General features: G+C 39.2%; 1 protein-coding gene across 1 annotated transcript in view; it reads left to right on the forward strand.

Moving 5' to 3' along the window:
• Positions 1–17,186, forward strand: part of MCF2L (MCF.2 cell line derived transforming sequence like) — a 382,959-nt gene that overhangs the window by 357,033 nt on the left and 8,740 nt on the right. Inside the window, 11 exon segments of the mRNA XM_078147328.1 lie at positions 399–514; positions 3,684–3,753; positions 5,197–5,289; positions 5,398–5,490; positions 7,017–7,142; positions 8,108–8,329; positions 9,449–9,541; positions 12,174–12,252; positions 12,488–12,554; positions 15,708–15,826; positions 16,252–16,344. Of these exon segments, the coding sequence (XP_078003454.1) occupies positions 399–514; positions 3,684–3,753; positions 5,197–5,289; positions 5,398–5,490; positions 7,017–7,142; positions 8,108–8,329; positions 9,449–9,541; positions 12,174–12,252; positions 12,488–12,554; positions 15,708–15,826; positions 16,252–16,344 (1,171 nt within the window).

Raw genomic sequence — 17,186 nt, forward strand, 5'->3', positions numbered from 1 at the left:
CAGTCTCTCTTACTCCCAGTGTTTTCCCTCTCTTAATTATTCCTCTTAATCATGTATGTATATTTTTTTGTACACATTTGTTTGCTTATTGTCAATTCCAGGAGGGCAAGGCCTGTCTTTTGCCTTTTTTTATATGCCCATTGCTTAGCATAATGCCTGCTGCATTTCTAGCCTGGGTAAAAAAAGGAGACCCAAAACCGAAAATAAAACAGAAAGCAAACAAAATAAAATATGATGTTATATTAATTCTTCTTTGCCCATCTATATACATACCCCTCAAATGACTTTCCACAGTTGGCTTAAGATTTATGTTGACCTCTGTTTGCCAGTTGAATTTCATGAGTCAGGCAATAACTAGAAAACTAAAAATCATTCACCTGCCTCTTTCTGCACCATAGGGATATGCTGCAGAGATGGATAATCCTCTAATGATGCATCTCATTTCACCAGCCCTCCAAAATAAGAAGGATGTCCTATTTGGGAATATGGAGGAGATTTATCACTTCCATAACAGGTTAGGGGCATTGTTCTTCTGTGTTTGAGAAAGTACCTTTGTCTCATCTTCTCCTTAAAGTAAGTTATGTATCTTAATGCCCTACTCCGTTAAAAGAGTTTGAAGTTCAGATCAACTACCCTGGATTATATCATGTGCTGATTTTTAAAATTATGTATTGTTTTCTGTTAAGAGATGATACTACAAGGTTACATAACCTAGTAATGGATCCTAGAACTCTGCACATCTATTTTGAAACGTACAGCCAGTTAGAAGTGATTAAAATTTGGGGATGGTTATAAATTTGATATGAAAATCTAAGAGGGCAAGCACATTCTCTTGGTTGTTGAGTGCCCAAGTGAAGACATTTCCCTTCGGCATGGATGGGACCTGCTGCTTTGAGGCTATATGTGGCCCTCTAGGTCCTCAAGTGCAGCCCTTTGACTGAATCCAAACTTCACAGAACAAAATCCCCAAAATGATTTGTCCTATAGAGGCAACTAGATGGTGCAGTGTATAGAGCACCAGCCCTGGAGTCAGGAGGACGTGAGTTCAAATCTGGCCTTAGACACTTATTAGCTGTGTAACCCTGGGCAAGTCACTTAACTCCAATTGCCTTTAAAAAAAAAATCTGTTCTGTGAAGTTTGGATTCGGTCAAAGGGCTGCACTTGAGGACATAGAAGGTCACATGTAGCCTCAAGGCTCTGGGTTCCCTACACCTGCCCTTGGGTATAAATGATTGGTAGGATGGAGATTCCAGTGGACTTGTCTTATGTCTTGAGAAGATGAAGCCATGTCACCACCAAACCATGCTAGCAGTGCACTGAGATGGGACCTGTCTTTCCCTAAGTCATTGCCCTTCCTTTCTATCTTGTTGGTAAGCAGAAATCCTCCCTTTCATCAGCCTCTCAATTTGGCACTTTGGGGAGGTATCCAGTGTTAACAGTAACTTTATCTGTCGGTATCTTTGTTTTTGACCTTCATGACACACAGATCAAGGACCATCTGTTTTCCTGGGCATGGCTGAAAGTTTCTTGCTTTTCTCTTTTCATCCTCCTGAGGCTGGGTGCGGGTTATTTGTTCTGAGATGTTCGTTTTTGCCTGTTCCAAGCTTGTGGGGAGTAGTGTGGATAATTTCTTCAGAGTTCCCCATCATGGGGGCATAATCCATATTTCCATATCCTTCAGGGTAGTTCAAAATAGATATTACAATGATAATAATCAGGGGAAAAGTTAATTGGAAATGACTTTATTCTGTGTAAAGAAAAGGAAAAACGAGTCATAGTTGAACCTTCCCCAGGCATCAGCTGAAGGAGATGGATGCCCCACCTTGGGACTTGGGAAGTCCAACAGACCCTGGGAATCTACATTACCCACCCTTCTCTGATATTTGGGAGGAGAGCTTTAAGGGAGTTTGGGGCTCTCTGTTTCTTCACATGCCTTTTCCCCTTCTGTCATCTGTATCTCCCACCCCACCCAATTATAAAGGAAGTGATCTGTAAGCAGTTAAATCCAGTCCTGGATATTCTATTTCCCAAGGTCATAGGGCACCTCATGTCACAGGAGGTAAACCAAGTGAATGTGGTCCAGTAGACTCAGCCCATTCCTTGTTTCAGCCATTGATCACTTCATAGATTCTGAGTATGCAGAAGTCACTGCTACATTTTAAATTATGACAATAAAATTAATGGATTGGTTTTTTTTTTCCACATGAAGCTCAAACATGCCCTCTTATTAGACTAACAAACACTTCATCTTATAGCTAAGGGACATGAAAAAAGAGTTAAAGTTACATTTCTAGATGCGAATATGTATTGGATTAAGGTAGAGGCAGTGGAATAGCCTGAGACCTGAGTTCAATAACTACCCATAAAGGAAGGAGGAAAGGAAGAAAAAAAGATAGGTTGGTTTATTAATCGCCTACTATGGGCCAGGTGCTAGGCTAAGTGCTTTATAAATATTATCTCATTTGATCCTTTCAACAAGCCTTCGAGATAGGTGCTATTATTATTCCTATTTTACAGTTGAATAAACAATGACTTGCCCGAGGTCACATAGCTAGTAAGTATCTGAGGCTATGCTTGTACTCAGGTCTTCCTGACTGCAAGCCCAGCACTCTACCCACTGTACAACCAGGCTGCCTCCAATTTCATCTGATGGTATAACCTTAGACAAGGTAGGGAGGTTGCATGACGTAATTCACTGATGCCCATTAGTGCTTCTTGGACGTCTTGCAGGGAGGGGGAAGGGGGTCAGCTAGGTGGCACAGTGGATGGAGTGCTGGCCCTGGAGTCAGGAAGACTAAGTTAAGACTAAGTTCAAATCTGGCCTCAGACACTTAGTAGCTATGTAACCCTGGACAAGTCACTTAACCTTGTTTGCCTCAGTTTCCTCACCTGTAGAATGAGCTGGAGAAAGAAATGGCAAACCACTCCAGTAGCTTTGCTAAGAAAACCCCAAATGGGGTCAGAAAGAATCAGATTTGACTGAAAAGGACTGAACAACAACATGAGTAATAACATATTAAATTGCCCTTGGGGTTTAGATTACATTTATTTTTTGTTAAAAGGAGTTTGTAGACAAAGTTGGAAACCACTGGTGTAAAGATCAAAGTATTTGGAGTCAGAAAACCATATCTGTATAACTTTAGTTAATTAACTTAACTTTATGAGCCTCAGAATCCTCATCTGTAAAATGGAGGTATTAAAAAAACTATATCAGTCCCAAAGTCCCTTCCAATTCTCAGCCTATGATACAAACAAAGCCTTTCTCTGCATCTGCATCATGAGGGGATTGGCTTGGATGATTCTTGAGCAATCAACTTCTATGATTGTAAATTTTCTTTCACCCACATTTATAAATTGAAGAAGCCCTATTTTATTTTAAAGAAAACTTTGCATGTCAACTAGAAATATATTAAGGGGAATCCAAAGTGTGACCCATTTCTTTAGCCTACAAGTTTTACCTATGGACTGAAAAAAAAATTGGACCCTTGGTTACTCAAGTCAGATGAGATGGCTACCTTAATCTATTTCTGTAACTTTTTTTTTTTTACTATAGAAATCTCAGTGATTTTTCAAGGGTGGAGGGATAGAAAAAGTCTTGTGGGAAAGAATATTTATTGGAAATAGTTTCCTTTTTAGATTCTTTTTTCTTTCATAAAATCTAATAAAAACTTCCTCTGTTTAGAATATTCCTGAGAGAACTTGAAAACTACATAGACTACCCAGAACTGGTAGGAAGGTGTTTTCTAGAAAGGGTATGTATGTATTATAAACCAATAACAATAGATATACTACTTCATACTGTGTTTTTTAACCTTTAGCTTCTAGTTAAAATGACTAAATCACATGATCTTAATCTCCATTGTTTTCATCAGTCTCACCAGATAATTTGCAAGTCTGGTGAAAATGACCCTTCAAAGCTTACTTTAAAAAAAATCGGATGGGATAAAAATAATACTCTCATCTCCTTTGAGCCAGACTGTTAACCCATTGTGTCATTCATCATAAGCAACTTATTTGGTTAAAAAAGAAACTCATTGATTTGCTATAAAATTGCAGTTTCTAGAAAAGAAAGTAGTCAATGGTCAAAAGAAAAAAATTGTCAGGCGGCTAGGAGGAGGTGGGAATGTTAATCGTTTGGCCCAGTCTAGTTGGTTGAAAGGTCTTGGTTATATTTTGAGGATTAAAAAAACCCTTTGTTGGAAGGAAGGAAGGAAGGAAGGAGAGAGAGAGAGAGAGAGAGAGAGAGAGAGATATGTTGCTACTCTTGAAATATGTTAACCTTTGGAGAGCTGACAATTTTTTTTTTTATTAAATGGTCTCTCTGCTAGTTTGTTTTAAACCTTGCCCAATGCAAAAAAAAAAAAAAAAGACAGCTCCATTGAGCTAAATTCATGTAAGGAAAGGGGTATTTCGACTACAAACACAAGACTGAAACAGGCTAGTGAACAAAGTTATCACATGACTTCCTTATTAATGAGCTAGTAGGCCGTGTATTGATTGGGGTGATCTGGAATTAAATGCCAGACCAAGATCAAAATAGAACTTCCTAGAGGTATGGGACAAACTGCTTTACTACATTTTACTAAGAAGCAGGCCAGTGGAGTCAGAAGACCTGGGATCAAATCCTACCTCAGATACTATGTGACTGAGCAAGTCACTTAATTTCTTTGTGTCTTTGTGTCCCCTCCTTTTAGCTCCAAACCTGTGATCCATATCATCCCATGTTAATAGTGTGTATGAACCTCATTAAATCCAGGCAAACTTATCTCAGGTTCCATATAGGCTGCTGATATTTGATAGTAGATTTGTCATCAACTAGATTTAGATAGCAAGGAAGTCATCTGGCAAGAGTGTTTTCCAAGCACCAATCCTTTCTTCCTGTTTGCCTTCTCAGCTAATGGTTAATAAGAAATCTTGTATTTTGATTGTCTTGTAAAAAAATGAGATTTCTACTCCCCCAGGTACAATTTTAGAGAATATCGACTATCGTTATGGGTCAATTCAAAAGGATAAAAAAAAAAACCAAGCCACCTTGCTAGAAGTCAGTTTGACCTGCAGGGTATCAGCTCCAACATACTACAGTTTTATCAATAATACAGATCATTGCCAGTGTGGAAAAAAGCCAAGTCGCTATTGGAACATGATCTGTCTTGTGCTCTTTAACTGATTAAACTTTTTTTTTATGCCTATCACAGATGGAAGATTTTCAGATTTATGAGAAGTACTGTCAAAATAAACCCAGGTCAGAAAGTCTCTGGAGGCAATGCTCAGACTGTGTATTTTTTCAGGTATATTTCCATATGATTCTTTGGGCTCATTTCAAGTACTGAATTAATTGGTCACTAAAATATCCATAATGAACATTGTATAATCCAAGTTTTCCGACTTGATCACAGGAATGCCAGAGGAAACTTGATCACAAACTCAGTTTGGATTCCTATTTGCTGAAGCCTGTACAAAGAATAACCAAGTATCAGCTATTATTAAAGGTAGGAATGATGTTCACATGGTTTGGTTTTTTTTTTTAGCAGCATCCAATTTTGACTTTTGTTGCTGTTCATTTGTTTGCTAAAACCTTAATAGAAGAAAGTACGCAATATAGTTAATAAAAACCAGAATAATTTAAGCTATAGGCTTATCTTTGGTACAGATGTGACCAGTCACTCAATGCCAGTCCTACATACAGAGAAAGTCATAGCCACCAGCCATGTTACTCCAGGGGTACTCAAATCTTCCTGAAGAAAAAGGTCATGTGGCTCCCTGAAACTTCTATACTGATAATGAAAGTACCCTGTATTCTGAAGGTCCCTGCTTGTCACCCATGAACACCCTTAGCAGAGATTTTCTCAGATGAGCTAGCCAGTCATTTAGCAAGGACTTGAGATGAATGAAAGTTAAGCTAGGTGAATTTTGATAAGTGAAATGCTCAGAATTTGAGACATTTTACATAGTAATAGCCGATCCAGAGGGGTAGCTGGACAATCAGGAGGCAGCGGAAGGGTATTAAGCAATAGGTTAGGGAAGGAGTTGAGTTGCCTAAATGGGATCAGGAAGGGAACATTGAAGACTTAGCTTAGTAAGTTTTTTTATCAAAATCCTGTGTCTGTTTCATGGAATTACATTCAAACTTGCCCAATTTGAGTAGTATTCAGAAGTAATTTCCAAAAATGTCATTAATGACATTTTTTATCTGTCTTTCATTAGTGTTCCACTCTGAGGAGCTAATTAGGTAGTAGGGTTCTGTACTCTAGTGCAAAGATGTCAGCAATGTATGTGCACTTTGTGTGTGAGGGAAAGAGAATGTATGTATCGCGCCCCAACCCAACAAGCACTGAAGTGACTGGTGTGGGCAAGACCCTTTATGATCCTCCATGCCCTCACAGCATTTCCATTCTACCAGACAGATACATAGATAAATATATACATGATAATTTGAGGAGGCAGAGAACACTAGCAAGCAGGGGGCTTCTGGAAAGGCTTCTTCTTGGGAGAGAACTCATGAACTAACCTTGGATGAAACTCAAGATTCTACAAAGCAGTGGTGCCATGTTTGTCTGGGCACAAGACGCCCTCCTCATGATTCTAAGAGTCTCTTTGGGAAGCACCTTTAAAGAGAGTTTGGCCTTTTTTTTTTTTTGGCAAGCAACTGGGTGTACATTTCCCAAAGATACTGATATGATATGTGTTTGGTGATGGCTGTATAACCTTAAGAACATTTATTCCTTGCAGATCAAAGCATACTATTTGCCCTTTTTTTCTTCTGTTTTGTTTCTTTTTTCTTGTGGTTCCTCATATTGATTCTAATTCTTCTTTACAACATGACTAATGTGAAAATATGTTTAATAGGAATGTATATGTAGAACCTATATCAGATTGCACACCACCTTGAGGAGGGAGGTGGGGAGGGAGAAAAATCTAAAACTCAAAAACTTATGGAAGTAGTTGTTGAAAACTAAAAATAAATTAATTTAAACAAAAAAAAAGAACATTTACTCTTGTGCCTCCTACCCTTCAGGAAATGCTGAAATACAGTAAAAACTGTGAAGGAGCCGAGGATCTACAGGAGGCATTGACTTCTATCCTTGGAATTCTCAAAGCTGTCAATGATTCCATGCACCTGATTGCCATCACTGGCTATGATGTAAGTAACATCATTTAAATGGAAGACGTTCTCATTGAAGAACTGAACCCAATCCCTGTCAAAGGGTACAACCACTTTCCTTCAGTGTTCTCATCAGTATATAATATTATAATCTATAATAATATATTATATATTACATATAATAACATAATAAGCATGCAGAGTTTTGTTCAAAGTGAAAGGAATTCATACTTCAGAAGTCCCAAGTGAATGTTCCCCTCTATCTTTCACATGCTAGGCTAGTTATGGCAGTCTTAGAAACTTACTTCTATATTCCATGATTCACATACTATGTGAGAGGTAGCATGGTATTTGAATATAAAGCTGCCTAAAAGCCAGAAAGACCTGGGTTCCAGTCCTACCTCTGATATAAACTGGCTGTATGACCTTGGACAAGTCACTTAACTTCTGAGAGCTCTAGGCCAGTGGGATCAAACTCAAATACAAAGGGAGATCCTCACCAATGACATACTAACTTCATTTTAAAATGTGATGTTATCTAGTAACTAGGTGGCATAGTGGGTCAAGTGCCAGGCCTGGAATCAGGAAGATTCATCTTCCTGAATACAAATCTGACCTCAGCCACTTACTAGCTGTGTGACCTCCTGGGCAAGTCATTTAACCTTGTTTGCCTCAATTTCTTCATCTATAAAATCAGCTGTAGAAAGCAATGGCAAACCACTGCAGTATTCAGTATCTAAGCACTTTGTAATTATTGTATTGTTTGATCCTCATAATAACCTTGGGAGGTAGGTGCTATTATTATCCCCATTTTACAGATGAAAAAATTGAGGCAAGCAGGGGTGAAACGAGTTACCCAGGGGCACACATCTAGCAAATGTCTATGGTTGGATTTGAACTCAGGTCTTCCAGATTCCAGGCCCAGCACTTCATCCACTCCAAAGTTTCATGCCTATAATTTTTTAAAATGTAATTAACATGTTTTCCTCTCTCTCTTTTTTAAGGGAAATTTAAATGAATTAGGCAAGCTCTTGATGCAAGGTTCCTTTAGTGTTTGGACAGATCACAAGAAGGGCCATGCCAAAGTGAAAGACCTGGCCAGATTTAAGCCAATGCAGAGACATCTGTTCCTCCATGAGAAAGCAGTTCTATTCTGTAAAAAGAGAGAAGAGAATGGAGAAGGTTATGAAAAAGCCCCTTCATACAGTTACAAGCAATCTTTAAATGTAAGTAAAAGTTTAGATTAAAGCAGTGAAAAGATTTTAGTTTTTGACAAAAGTACTCCTTTCTCTCAGTGTGAAAAAAATCTAACAGAGAAAGAAAAAAAAACTTATCAAGAATATATCTGGGGGGCATCGAGGTGGTGTGGTGGATAGAGCACTGGCCCTGGAGTCAGGAGGACCTGAGTTCAGATGTGACCTCAGACACACAATACTCACTAGCTGTGTGACCCTGGGCAAATCACTTAACCCCATTGCCTAGCCAAAAAAAAAAAAAAGACTATATCTGGTTATGATTTATCTGAGACACTGACTAGTTGTGGGACCCTGGGCAAGTTGCTTATCTGCCTCAGTTTCCTCATCTGTGAAATTGTAATTACAATAGCACTTACCTTTCAGGATTGTTGTGAGGACCAAATGAGCACTTAGCACAGTGCCTAGCACATAGTAGGTGCTTAATAAATGCTTGTTTCTTAATTGAAAAAATAATAAAATGATACTTTTTAAAAATAATCTAATCCCCTCCAGGCCCCAAGAGTGCATCAGAGTAGGATTTAAAAGGATGACAAGACTCTTTTAAGACCTGGTTGTGCTCTTTTGGAATTTTTTTTTTATTAATTTATTTTGACTTATCAACAATCACTTCCATATGCTTTTGAGTTGAAAATTTTTCTCCCCCTTCCTCCCCTCCACCCTCCCCAAGACGGCACACAATCTGATATAGGCTTTACATTTACATACCCATTAAACATATTTTCACATTAGTGAAGTTGTAAGTAAAAATTAAAACCAATAGGAGGAACCATCAGAAAGATGAAACAAAACTCAACAGAAGGTAAAAATAAGTGATAGCGATTCGACTTCCATAGTTCTTTCTTTGGATGTGGACAGCATTTTCCATCCCGAGGCCTCTGGAGATGTCTTAGATCCTTGTAATGCTGAGAAGGGTTCAGTTTAACAATCTTAGTCATTGCATAACGTGGCTGTTATTGTGTACAAAGTCCTCTTGGTTCTGCTCGCTTCACTCAGCATCAGACCACATAAGTCTTCTTTGGAATATTTTTAATAAAACAGTTGGCTTCCTGCATGTGTTTATGCCTTTTCCCTGTGTCTTGTGTTTGCCAGATGACTGCTGTTGGAATAACAGAGAATGTTAAAGGGGATGTTAAGAAATTTGAAATCTGGTATAATGCGAGGGAAGAGGTTTACATCATACAGGTAGGGGTGGCATACCGACTGCTATTTTTCAAACGAGGTTTTCATTTCCTCTGTTGTTCCTTCAGCAAGAGTAACCACGTCACTCTAATCGGAACTTGGCAGAACAGGAAAATGGATGTGAGGGAGAAGGAAAATGATAATGTAGACTGGGGTGACTTTCCTAACACAGCTCAAAGCTTTATTAATAGCTGGCAGGAAAAGGCCTTTAAAAGGGCTAATACTTTGCCTCTTTTGTAAAGTTACAGTCTGTGAGCTAAAAATCATGGTGGGGTGTTTGATAAAGAGATAAATCTAAAACTTAAAAATTTCATTATCTGGAGGCCACATGTGGCCCTCTAGGTCCTCAAGTGACCTTTGACCAAATCCAAACTTCACAGAACAAATCCCCTTAATAAAAGGATTTGTTCTGTAAAATGTGGACTCAGTTAAAAGGCCTCACCCAAGGACCTAGAAGGCCACATGTGGCCTCGAGGCAGCACGCTCCCACCTCTGGTCTAGATAATAGAGACGTGCATGAGGTGGAAAAGTCAGCCTTTAAGAAGACAGAAACCATTGAGTCTACTGAGGCTCCTTGACACTGCAGATGAACACAGATGAGGAGAATAGCTAACCCAATACAGTGTTCATCCCACTATATCTTGGGCCAAATTATCCATTTGTGCGCACTGCACCCTGACGACAAGGGAGCCACCTTTAGAAACTGCATGACCATTTTTGAGAATGTCTACACCTATTTTGTAAGTGAATTCTACAGTTTTACTTATTCAAGGTCAGGGTCTTTTTAGCCATGGAGGCTAGGGCCCCATTAAGAGACACACACTGCCTCTAGCTCACAGATCCCTTCTCCAACTTCTGATTCACTCAGAATTTGTGTTGCTTTATAAACTCTTCTGGAGTCCCCAACCCAGTAAGCCTGTCTTTTAGGAATCAGCCATGTTCCTCACCTTTTATCAAAACCAGCAGCTCTAACATGGCTAAGCCTTATTATGGTGGAACCCTAATTCAGTCTTTACATAGTCTTCTCACCCCTGGGGAGAGAGAACATAACTAATGAGCCAGGGGAGGGGAATGTTAGGCAGACTGTAATGGTGCCTTGGGCTCCTCTTGGGGCCTATAATTAGACTGCAAATGAAGAGAGCGGTTGGCCCCTTGAGTCTGAGGTGAGCTATGGCAACACCATAGGTAGAAGAGAGAGACAATAGTCCCATCCAACTAGGCCTTTCCACAGGTTGCCATGCTGTGTGGGTCCACCTCTACCCCTATTACAGAAGTCCCAGAGATTGACGCAGTGTTGAGTAAACTAGGTATGACTATAGTCCTAGTCAAAAAGGATCATGAAGACTTTGGACCACTAGATAAAGATAAATGGCAGTAATAACAAACTATTTCCTGTGTGTCCTCATGCTTCCTGATCCGATGACCCTCTCAATGCTTAAGGATTTGTTCTCACTTGCTTTATGTTTTTGCTCCAAGCAAGCTGTCTGGGATTTCTGGAATTAACTGGGATTGGAGCAGAAACCCATCCTTATACCTGGAATACTCTCCCTTCTCACCTCCACCTCTTAGAATCCCTTGACTCAAGTGAAATCTTGCACACTAATTCCTCCCAGCCCCTAAATTACTTCAGATTTACTTGGAATATATATTTTATTTACATTTCTTCACAGTAGAATGGAGGCTCCTTGAGGGCAGCAGCTGTTGTGGGTTTTTTTTTACATTTTTATCTCCAATAACTATAGTAATTAATGAATACTTGTCGAATGATTGATTTTGGCCAGTTTCTTGTATTGATTGCCTCTGCTGCTATAATTCATATTCTTGACCAAAGCTCCCTCCTTCCAGATACGGAGGAATACTTAAGGAGGATGGATTCAGAGGCTTATAAGAGTAGAACCATAGAATTTTGGTAGAGGCTCTTCCTCAGCTTCCTCAAATGATTCATTTATCAGCAGAGTAGTTTGTGTAGAATTATGAATTCCATTAGCTTTCAGCCATTATTACCATTGTGTGGAGCCCTGGGGGAGGGAACATGGGGTAATAGAGGATTCAGCCTGGATTCAAGTCTTACTTCTGACAAAGTCCATTATCTTTTTCAGTCCCCAGTAACTGTCAAAAAAGAAAAGATGCCAACCTGTATTAGTAGAGACCATTTTCCTAGTCCAATGAAATCACAGTTTCAATCTATTTTTTTTGAAAGAATCCTTATTGAATTGCTGTTTTGATTTGCAAAGGAAAGGTGGTATTCTAGCAATTCTTAAGCCTCACTATAATTGCAAAAAGAAAATTACTATTTTTCTTATTTTCCCCAACAAGAAACTTGGATGAAAAGCAGTTGAATAACCTGTCCAAGGCCTATCAATTTCTAGCATTCATTTGGAAAGAACAAAAAAGATAGTAACATTTGCTATGGGGAGAAAATGATACTAGCTTGTGCTCTGGATTAAAACCACTAACTCATACCCACCAATCCCATCATTGCACTCCTTTTTCACTCTTGTATGTGACATTCCATTCAGATGATCTAGGAGTGCTAGGGTTACATCTTTGCACCCGGAGTTGAATGAGTAAAATACGTATTTATTGTACAAAGGAGATTCATTACTTGCATACTGCCTTTTCACTTTGTTGGCAGGCCCCAACTCCTGAAATTAAAGCAACCTGGGTAAATGAAATCCGGAAAGTCTTAACCAGTCAGCTGCAGGCTTGCAGAGGTAAATAGTTCTTTCTCCAGCATTCTGTGCACCCAGCTGATTTCTACTTTAAAAACAAAGAAAAAAAACCCTTTTAACAAAATTTCTCCTTGTTCTCTCTCTCTCTCTCTCTCTCTCTCTCTCTCTCTCTCTCTCTCTCTCTCTCTCTCTCTCTCTCTCTCTCTCTCTCTCTCTCTCTCTCACACACACACACACACACACACACAACCTGACTTGTGTTTGTCCTGTCTTACAGAAGCCAGTCAGCACCGAGCACTGGAGCAGACTCAGAGCTTACCACTACCCACACCCTCCAATACAAGGTGGGTAGCCATATGTACAGCATGTGAAGCATGGTAGACTTTTTGGTTTTTTGTTTTTTTAAATTAATTTATTTTGAATTATCAACAATCACTTCCATAAGGTTTTGAGTTTTAAATTTTTCTCCCCTTCCCTCCCCAAGATGGCACACAACCTGATATAGGCTATACATATACATTCCTATTAAACATATTTTCACATTAGTGATGTTGTAAATAAGAATTAGAACTAATAGGAGGAACCACCAGAAAGAGGAAACAAAACACAACAGAAGAAAAAAGTAGCAAAAAGTATGCTTTGATCTGCATTCAAACTCCAAAGTTCTTTTTTTGGATGTGGATAGCATTTTCCATCATGAGGCCTCTGGAGATGTCTTAGATCCTTGTATAGCTGAGAAGGGTTAAGTTTATCAATATTAGTCATCGCACAATGTGGCTGTTAACTGTGTACAACGTTCTCCTGGTTCTGTTCACTTCATTCGGCATCAGATGATAGACTTTTTGGCTCCAGAATGTGATCTCATTTTCTTTATCTGAGCCTTTCCCCTCTGAATCTCCACAAGGATACTTCTATGAGAGAGCTAAATGATCTCTAACCTTGCTTCCAGCTCTAAAAATGCCTGTTGTATTCTTTGCCAGAGTAATGTTTATCATATATCTTTTCTATGTTTACAATACACTTTGAATCTGATCCCTTCTCTCCACTCACACAACTAATACCTTCAGTCCCTCATTTCTTTTTTTCTCTCTCTTTCTTTCTTTCTTTTCTTTCTTTTTTTTTTTTTGCAAGGCAGTCAGGTTTGGTGACTTGCCCACAGTCACACAGCTAGTGAGTATCACGTGTCTGAGGCCAGATTTAAACTCGGGGCTGATGCTCTATCCTCTGGGCCACCTAGCTGCCCCTAGTCCCTCATCTCTTGACTGCATTATGACAACAACCTCTGAACCGGTATCTGTGCCTCAAATCTCTCCTCACCCCCATCCGTCTTACATACTATTGCGAGAGTAACTCTAGCAACTTCCCATTATCCCTGGAGTAAAATATAAACTGTGTTTAGCTTCTAGATCCCTATACAACCTGCCCCAGTCTATTTTTCCAGCCTAAGTGAACATTAGTCTCCCTCCTGCCCTCTGTGATTCAGCGTAATTTGCCTTTTCTTCATTCTTCGCTAACAACGCTCCATCTTTCATCTCTATACTTTTTGCATTAGCCATTCCCCATTCCTAGCATATACTTCCTCCTTATCTCTAATTTGGGATTTTCTTGGCAAAGATACTGTCATGGTTTGCCATTCCCTTCTCTAGCTCATTTTATACAAGAAGAAACTGAGGCAGACAGAGTTAAGTGACTTGCCCAGGGTCACCCAGCTAGTAAGTGTCTGAGGTCATATTTGAACTTAGGAAGAAGAGTCTTCCCGACTCCAGGCCCAGCACTCTATCCACTGCGCCACCTAGCTACCTGATTTCCCCAACTAATAGTGTCCAAACTATGTTGTATTTAACTACTTTATATTTGTGCTATTTATATAGGGTGTCCCAAAATTTTCACTAAAGTTTTAAACTATTAAAATTTGAGCTATTGTTTGTATTCATTAGCTATATTAAGGCTTACAACTACACTTAAACTTTTGGGATGGCCTGTATATTTTTATGTGCTTGTCTTCCCCACTAGAATGTATAACCCTTAAAAGTAGGGACTTCATTCTTTGTACTTATTTGTATCCCTAGCATAGTGCCTTCCACATAATCAGCCTGGGAATCAGGAACATAAGTCCTGCCTGTGACATATACTAGCTGTGTGACTCTGAAAAAGTCAGTTATCCCCTCAGTTCCCAGTAACTCTCAAAAAAGAAAACACACCGACCTGTATTGGTAGAGAGTTCCTACTCCAGTGAAATCACAGATGCAGTCTATTTTTTTTATAGAATCCTTATTGAAATGTTGTTTTTATTTGCAATAATGTTCTAGCAATTCTTAAGCCTCACTACAATTGCAAAAGGAAAATTTTTATTTTTCTTATTTTTTCCAACAAGAAACTTGGACAAAACTTATACTTTGTTGATGATCAATGGCATACATGCTGGATTGGTGCCATCATGTCAGCTTACAGAGAAAAACATCTCTCTCCCCATATACCCGTTCTCTCCTACCAACTCCTAAAAAAATAAAGAATCCAAGCATCAACCTGGATTTTTGTATGTCAAACATTCATTGCCAGTCTCTATAAGGTTATGTCAGTATCTAAATAGCAGAAGACCAATTAAAGGACTGCTATATGTCATTTAACATTCGACTTGGAGTCAGGAAGATAGAACCAAATCCCACCTTAGATGGTCAAATCACTTATGTCGGGGTTTCAGTTTCCTCATTGGTAAAATATGAGGTTTGGGGTCGACTTGATGACTTCTCAAGGTGCTCTTCCAGCTCTGATTCTGTGGCCAGGGTTTGACCTAGTGCCATCCCCTGTAAAGTCACCTTCCATCTATTTATCCTGTAAATTTTGATAAATATATATATTGTCTCCCCATAAGGTTGTTGAGGGCAAAGACCATTTTTGGTTTTTCTTTGTATGCCCAGTGCTTATTAGCAGCATGCCTGGCACGTTGTAATTGCTTTTAATAAATGATTCTTGATTGGGCTACAAAGCCTAGTTGTCTATAAATAAAATGTTATATTTATATTCTAACTCATTTGCATTTGTTTTTTATTGCAACACAATCATTTTCTACCACTTTGTTAGAGGGCTGCAGCTTTGATTTTTTTGGAGTATGTGTTGTTTTTAAGTCCTCTACCCTCCCATGCCCCACAGAGGGATGCTTGGGACAGAGGCCAGGCTTGCTACAACCTCTGTATAGCCTGATCCCTTTCTTCTCTCATTCCCTAGAATGTGAGACAGCCCCTCCTTAAACCAAAGCTTCAACCTTGGCAGCATTTTATAAAAAAAATTTTAATGTCTTTTGAGAGAAGGAGAGCTCCTATTAGCTGGTAGTATTAGCTCACTCAAAGCACTTAACAGGAAAATGTGGCCGGGGGTATAAAATGGAGACGAAATCAAGAACATCCAGGGTACCAGGATCCTTGAGAAATTCTGAATGTGACTGCAAAATGATATTATCTTTATTATTATTAATTATTGTTATTTGCCTCATCCATTAGTCCCTCGAAAAATCAAACAAAGAACGTTAAAAAATTAGAAGAAAGAAAAACCGACCCTGCAAGCCTGGAGGGGTATGTCAGTTCAACATCAGTGCTGAAGAACCCAGATAAAAGCAAAGGTGAGGCTACCTGCATGCATTCTGTGTACTCACAGGTATACGACACCTCTGTGCCCAGTTACTGAGTTAAGTGTAACATTTAAGTTAGAAATTCACTGTTTGTTTTTTTTTTTTATTACAAGGTCTCATGCTTCTCCTATTGTCCCTCGTCTACTTTCATTAAGTCAGTTACTATTATCTTTAACCCTACTACAGGGAGAAGCTTTTCTGAAACGTGATGCTTCCCTGGAGTTGGGCTCACAGCCCTGCCTGAATGTAGCCCTGAGAAATGCCCTGATTACAGACATCTATAATAATAAGCTGCAGTCCTCACTCTTCCATGAATACGTCTCTGCTGTCTGTATGACGCTGACTCTGAGGTCTCTCTGTTATTTGGGGTTTTTGTGTACTTTCTCCATTTCCCTTGTCTCTCTTTTCCTTTATAGATGACACAGTTACTAGCTCTACCTCAGAGAGCTCTGCGCTGTCCAAAAAGCGCTTTACACTGCAGGGTTTTGCTAACCTCAAAAGTCAGAAAGGTAAACGCAATTCACCTTGGACTCTTTCCCACTTGCGTCCTTCACTGTGATAGTGTGTCATTGTATTTGTGTGGCAGCTCATGGGTGTGTTGTACGCAAATGTTCTTTGTCTTCCCTGTTCTTTGGTAGCATATGAGACTTAAAAAGAAATTTTAATTTGTCTCAAATGTCTGAAACATTAAATCAGCATTAGATAATAACCACGATGTTAAAAATAATTTTTCAAACTTCCCTTTTGAAAAAGGAAGGTTTTTCAAAGCAAAACTTGCCCAGAAATCATTGGTATCATTTTGCTTTTTTGAACCTAAACTCTTTTTTTTTCCTCTTAAGTCTTTTATTAACCTTTTCTGCCATGATTGATCTTTTCTGACAAATAGTGAGCCTCATGTTACAGTGCAGTCATATATCTATGTTTACTGGGAAATTCAACCTCTCTGAGGCTTTCCTGAACATTCTGGGTAATGCAATTCCATACATATCCTTAGGTAACCGAGAGGCAAACAGCACTGGTGTTCCATGTTCGCCTTTGCTGAAACTCCATGGAGAAGGACGTGTCAGTAATCCTTCTATCAAGATCAGGTTTCCATGTAGTTAGTTCCTTCTAAGGGGCAACTAGATGGTGCAGTAAACAGAGTGCTGGGCCTAGGATTAGAAAGAGCTGAGTTCAAATCTGGCCTCAGACACCAGCTGTGTGACCCTGGGCAAGTAACTTAACTATTTGCCTCAGTTTCCTTATCTGTAAAATAAGCTGGAGAAGGAAATGGCAAACCACTCCAATATCTTTGCTAAGAAAACCCAAATGGGGTCATGACTGAAAAGGCTCAACAACAAAGTTCCTTCTG

This window comes from Phascolarctos cinereus, unplaced genomic scaffold (genome assembly GCF_003287225.1).
Source record: "Phascolarctos cinereus isolate Bilbo 61053 unplaced genomic scaffold, phaCin_HiC Scaffold_7;HRSCAF=346, whole genome shotgun sequence".
Classification (NCBI taxonomy): domain Eukaryota; kingdom Metazoa; phylum Chordata; class Mammalia; order Diprotodontia; family Phascolarctidae; genus Phascolarctos; species Phascolarctos cinereus.